Below are 6,496 nucleotides of genomic sequence, written 5' to 3'. Positions count from 1 at the left end.
TCTTTTCCCTTTACATCCTCTTTGCCAACATCAACCTCATACTTTTCCAAGAGTAGTTGTTTTACCTTCAATTGTTGATTTTCCCGCTCTAGGAATGAAATCATGAAATGGGCCTTTGATAAATTGTCCTTAAGCTCTTTGATCTCATCATATTTCCCCATGATGACCTGATCTATTGTCTTATGCTCCTAATTAACCTTCAATTCAACCATGTAAGTGTCAATATGGAATGGCTCCTCATCCTGCAAAGGTTCCTCATGTTGTGATTGTGATCCTTGTTTTGCTGATGTAAGCTTGGCCCCTTCCACAAGATGTGGAGTAAACACAAATCTATTTCCTCTCTAATATGTTTGAGTCACCTCAAGCCTAGGTATCCTTTCAACTGTAGTTCAGCTAGATGAGCCACTCTTCACATGCTTAGATGGTGTTTATGGTGTACTTGGGCTTGTAGATTGACTAGTAGAAGATAACAAGACATCTGACTGAATGAATGTCTCCCAAGTGATGTTCTTTTGAGCTAGCTGATGCAATACAATAATCTTGATGAGGGCATGGTGAAAAAGGATTTTTTGATGATCACTCTATCTATGTTTCACCTTCTCTGCCATTTTAGCCAAGCTTTTGTAGAGGTAGTAGGGTAGGTTTAGTGGCTTTACCCCTATGAAATGCATGAGCAGTCTAACATGATATTTGTATAGTCTATAGAATCTTCCCTCATGTGTAAATTAATTCATAATAACCCTCATCAGTGGAGAAACTTTCCCAAGGAGATATCCAAAAGGAAAAGCCTTCTTAATGTTGTGTTTATAGTGACCTTTGATGAAAGGTTGATAGTTTTGTAGCTCCAAGTCCAGACTCTTAAACTATTTTTCCCCACTATCAGGTATCCCTATGGATGCTATTATGACTTTAGTTGAAATAGTGAAACTAACACTTGCAACAGTGACCTTATCTCTCCTAATATGAGTGGAAAACAAACTGGTCAACTTGGCATGGTATTTGATCCTTTGAACTAGCTCACAAAACCCTAAACACCCGACATTCTGAAAGAATTGTTTTGACAATGGGGAAAAAATCATCTCATCAGTGTTTAGTGGTTCAAACCTTGAAATTTGGCCTCCCTTATTATAGGATTTCCTTTCCTCCTCCACTTTCACAGTGTGCAAGAGAAAACCCTAATTAGGAAAACATGAGAATTGGATGAGGGGATAGGATGAAGGCTTTAGGAAAGGGAAAATAGGGTACGAAAATTTAGGGAAGTGGGTAGGCCTTTTAGGAATGTTTGGGAAGTGGAAAAGGATGAATTGGGTCTGGGATTTGGTTAGGAGAATTTTTACACAGTCCAACTAGGAAAATTGTGAAAAACACAACGTATGAGAAAATTTGAGGACATGCACCATGAAATCAAGGAAAAAAAACTTATGGAGGGGTCAAATAAACTTGAAATTACTTGTAGAAAGTTGTTGAAGATTTCAATTACCCTTTGGAAACCTTTGAAAACCATTTTGTGACTGTAGGAGAGAAAACGCAACGAAATTCTGTGTAGGAGGAAAAACACAGAGAAATTATGGAAAACACCAGTGAAATTCTGGAAAACGTAGCGTAAGCTATGGAAAATGTAGTGTAGGTGTTTGGATTTCCTTTTGGAGTATTTCTTCCTGTGAAAATGTTGAGGAAATGGCTTGTTGGTGAATTAGAGCTCTCTACCAATGAATATGAGGGAGATAAATGAAATGAGATGGTCTTTAATGCTTGTAGAAGTCAATTTCATAATGGTAGGGTGACCCACCATATATTTTCACTTTGCTTTTGAAAACTATGTAACTTTGGAACTTTCAAATGCAGTTTTAGAACATTGAACTTATTACATCATTTTGAAATAAATTATACTTTGGAACATAACCTTTTGAGCAAAACCCTACTACTACTCCATTCGCCTGATTTATGGATGACATGACAGATTTTGATGACTCTAACCCTAATGACATAATGGTGACACTACGCTGAATGAAGACCATGGTGATATGACTGATATGAGGATGATGATATTTGAGTAATGGCACATCCAACTGAGTGATGGCAGTGACCAGAACATGAAAATTTTGAAGGAGCAGCAAATTCTGAAAACCTAATGAAATGATTAAAATTTGACTTTGAGACCCTTAACAAAACCTTGTAAGAGAATATTCTATCACTAGTTACAGGTAGAAATGACTGACACTAACATTGGCTCCAGTTGGGGTTGGCAACTCCTTGGAGGTGTCAAGAACACTGTAGACCAGGTAGCTTTAAACATTGGGCATGGAGTCAAAACCCAAAGACCAAACTTTGAAATTGAAAAATGACTGACTAACTAACTTCAACAAACAAACAATAAAACAAACTGAAACTTTCAAACCTGCAGCTGGTCTAGCCTTATAGCCTTCTCCTCGGGCTTCAATCTCTCATGATAGCCACTTCACACTCTGACAAGAAAGTAAACTGGTATGTACAATGATAATGAAAATTTCCAGAAATTTCTCAAGTAAGGTAGTGCTTGAGAAGCCTACCATTGATTGCTCCTCCTGAATAATCTTGTCCATTCATTTCTTCCAGTAGATAAGCATTCTTACCTCTCAAAGCTGAGATTCTATACGGTCCTTTCCACATATTTTCAAACTTACCATGCTTGCCCTTTTCTTCATTCTGTGCATCCCAACGAAGAACTACATCACCCATGTTGAAATTATCTTCTTTAGTCTTGCAGTCATAAATCTTCTTTATTCTTTCTTGAAGTTTGGAAGTATTCTGCAACACTTCCTCCCTAGTTTGTTGTAGGTGAATCATCTGATTTATTCTTCGCTGCACATCATTCATCTCATTGCCCACTTCCTGCAAAATCTTCATGACCGGGACAACAAGAGATGAAGGAAAGACAATATCAACCCTGTACACCAACTGAAAAGGTGACATGCCTATGGATTTCTTGTTACTTACTCTGTCTGCCCATAAAGCATTGATGAGATTCTTATGCCAGTTTTTCTTGTTGACCTCCAACACCTTCTTGATTATGTTGATCAATGATTTATTGGAAGATTCAGCCAGCCCATTCCCTTGTGGGTAATAAGTGGTTGAATGCCCCAATGTGATATGATACTTTTCACAGAATTCCACCATCTTTTTTTACTTAAAAGCAGCAGCATTATCGGTGATTATCTTCTGCGGGCAGCCAAATCTTGACAAGATATTAGATTCAATAAACTAAATAACTACAAAATCAGTAGCTTATCTGGTTGTGGTTGCTTCAAAAAAAATTATAAAGTAATTTGTAGCTGTTAGGATCCATTTAGGCTCAGCTTATGTTGAAGGATGGATCTCACCAACAAAATCAAGACCCCATTGTTGGAATGGTGTCGCGACTAAAATGGGCTACAATGGAAATGGTTGCAACTTCCTTTTCCCCTGAAAAATCTGACATTCATGACAGCTCATCACATTTTTATACACATCAGCAAAAAGAGTTGGCCAATAAAAACCAGCCCTCAAAATCTTGTTGGTTGTAGTTTTCCAAAAGAGGTGGCCACCATAATCTCCCTTGTGGAAGTCACTCATCACATCCTTTGCTTTAGTTTCGATAAGACAATTCAGCAACACACCACCCAAATCTTTGAAAAAAAAAACCCCATCGAGAATACAATATTTTGAATATTTCAATTTTAATGATCTAGTCCTACTTCTTGGCACTTCCTGTGGAGGATTTAAATCCTGCAATATATATACAATGTCAACATACCAAGGAGATGAAGTAAACATTTCCGATACATGTAACTGTGAGCCTTCCACTTCTTCTTCAGAGAGGGCAACAATCAGATTAATATCTAATGCATGCAAGTTATATTCGACCATGAGATTTTCCAAAATTTGTCCCTTGATCATCTTTGTCAGTTTTATCTCTAGATCATATTCTAGTATTGTTGTGATCCATTTTCCCCGCCTGCCTTTTGGATCTGTCTGCATAAGAACTTCCTTCACTACTGTTGTTGGAACATAAGCTAAAATATGTGAATGCATAATGTAAACCTGAAAGTCCTTAAGAGATTTCACCAAGGCTAAAGCCTGCTTCTCAATAATGTTGTACTTTAGCATTGCATCTCTTATAGTTTGACTAAAAAAAACTATGGGCTATTCATTTTTCTGGTCCCTCTTTTGCATTAGGACAACTGCTAAAGTATGCTTAGAAGCAAAAGAAAATATAACAAAATCTGAAGTATAATTAGGACTGCTCAAAGTGGGAGCAGTAGATAATGAAAATTTGACCACATTGAATAATTTATCAGCATCTTCAGACCATCTTACCTCACTGTATTTCTTCAACATATTGGTCATCTCTCTCTAATGTTCAACAAGGTTAGGGATGAACCTCCTAAAAAAGTTGATTTTTCCATTGAAAGATTGAATCTCTCTTTTGTTTCTTGGAAAATCTAACTGTTGGATTGATTCGACTCATGCAGGGTTGATGCAAATACCATATTTGGAAATGATGTGCCCCAAAAATTTGCCCTCATCCACGGAGAATAATCTCTTCTTTGGATTCAGCGAAATGCCAAATTTTTTGTATCTCTGAAAAACAATTCTTAGATGATGCAAGTGCTCATCATCATACTTGGAAAAAACTGTGAGATCATCCAAATAAATAACCAGAAATACATCCTTTTTGTTGGCGAAATAAATTTCCATTGCTCACTGAAAAGTGGCCCTTGCATTCTTCAATACAAACAACATCTTAGCGTACATAAATGTACCCCATGGTGTCATGAAGGCTGTTTTCACGTGATCATCTTCATGCACCAAAATTTGGTTTTAGCCTGAGTATCCATCAAGAAGTGACATCTTGCAAGACCCAACTACCCTCTGTAGAATATGGTCCATCTTCAGAAGAGGATAATTGTCCTTTAAAGACACTTTGTTCAAGTTCCTGAAATCAATACAAAGATGAATCTCCCCTGTCTTCTTCCTCACCGGCACAATATTTGACATCCATTTAGAAAAACAAATAGGAACTATAATACCAGATTTGTAAAGTCTATTTACCTCTTTCTCAATTGATGACAACAATTTTGGATTAATCCTCCTTAGCTTCTGGCGGAATGGTTTCTGATCAGGCTTGACTGGTATAGTATGTTGGATGATGTTCTTTTCATACACTTTAAGCTCTGAATAGTCCCAAGCAAATACATCTAAAAATTATGTCATTAATTTAATGTACTTACTTTTCACCTCAGGGGGTAAAGACTTCGACAATTTGACCATCTTGGGCTTGTCAGTTGTACCAATGTTTATATCTTCAACACCTTTTTCTATGGAGACCATGGTGGGATTTTTGGCAACATCATCATGATCAAATAACTCTTCCAAAGGCACAAGACCTCGAGGAATGTTATTGTCTTTCAACTGCAACATTTCAACTTCAGTAGCCTCAATTTTTGGATCATTCTCATCAGATGCATCATCAATATGGGAATTCAGGAATTCATCCTCCATCTGCAAAAAATTATTAATTTGTTTGTCATCCCAAAACACCTACCAATATCTCAGATTGTCAGGGATAGCTGGGTGGTGCTTAACATGAATTGAATACTTCTTATTTGAGTGGATAGGAATCTTGAACATACTTGCTGCAGTAGCAAGGGAATCAACCATAAAATTATGACTTCTAGGAATCAAAGACAATGTATATTCTAGAAAAGTATTGAGAATGTCAAGGAAAGAATTTTGACAAGCTCACATCCTTGGATGCTTGGCTTGGTACTCCCCTTTTACCTGTTTAATCACCAACTTGGAGTCGCCATAAACTGAAATTTTCTTTTCTCCCAGCCTTTTGAGAATTTTAAGGCCAACAATTAGTGCTTCATACTCTGCCTCATTATTTGAGCAATCAAAAGCCAACTTATATGAACTCAATCTTACATTGCGAGGAATTTTACATGATTGATGTAAGGGACCATGAATCCACATGCCAATCCCAACTCCTTCCTTTCCCAATGCACCATCAAACTCCATGGTCCAAAGACCATCTTATTCATATGGAAACAAAACTTTGGAGGGATGATCTGTCTAACTTTTTGGAGGATGACTCACTATCTCAATAATCTGTGTTTCTGGCACTGATTCAACAATCCTTTTAGGTGAATTTTCCAGTTGCAAACTGTTTGCATCCTTTTTCTCATTTCCTGCAATTAAATCTTCCTATATACTACTTATAACATCTGAAACTTATGAAATTTCAACAATGTGACTATCATCATCTACTGGATTCATATCACTATACAAAATGAAAGACTCTAGGTCGGTATGTACAACATGGATTGGGTGATTATTAGGTTTCTCTTTGCTACTAATCATGAATTTCATCTTCTTCTCTCGGTACAGTTTTCTAAGCTGCCCAAATATAGGTATAGTAGCATACGAGAAATCAAGTTGTAGGGTGCCTTTCAACTTTGCTCCCCAAGACTGTGAG

General features: G+C 37.1%; 1 protein-coding gene across 1 annotated transcript; it reads right to left on the bottom strand.

The window, feature by feature from the left end:
• Positions 1–2,520: 2,520 nt before the first annotated feature.
• On the bottom strand, positions 2,521–2,952 carry LOC149181406 (uncharacterized). The gene has a single exon (XM_089414199.1). The coding sequence runs from the start codon at positions 2,950–2,952 to the stop codon at positions 2,521–2,523; it is 432 nt and encodes a 143-aa protein (XP_089270325.1).
• Positions 2,953–6,496: the final 3,544 nt, after the last annotated feature.

The sequence above is a fragment of the Pinus tabuliformis genome, chromosome 3_2 (assembly GCF_031772625.1).
Source record: "Pinus tabuliformis cultivar Carrire ecotype Pingquan chromosome 3_2, CPIR1, whole genome shotgun sequence".
NCBI lineage: Eukaryota > Viridiplantae > Streptophyta > Pinopsida > Pinales > Pinaceae > Pinus > Pinus tabuliformis.
The sequence above is the reverse complement of the archived record's forward strand: the minus strand, read 5'-3'. Positions and strand labels throughout refer to the sequence as shown.

What these genes read in the sequence shown, in the direction of transcription:
- LOC149181406 (XM_089414199.1), bottom strand. Translation starts at nt 2,952, where the DNA reads ATGTCACCTTTTCAGTTGGTGTACAGGGTTGATATTGTCTTTCCTTCA.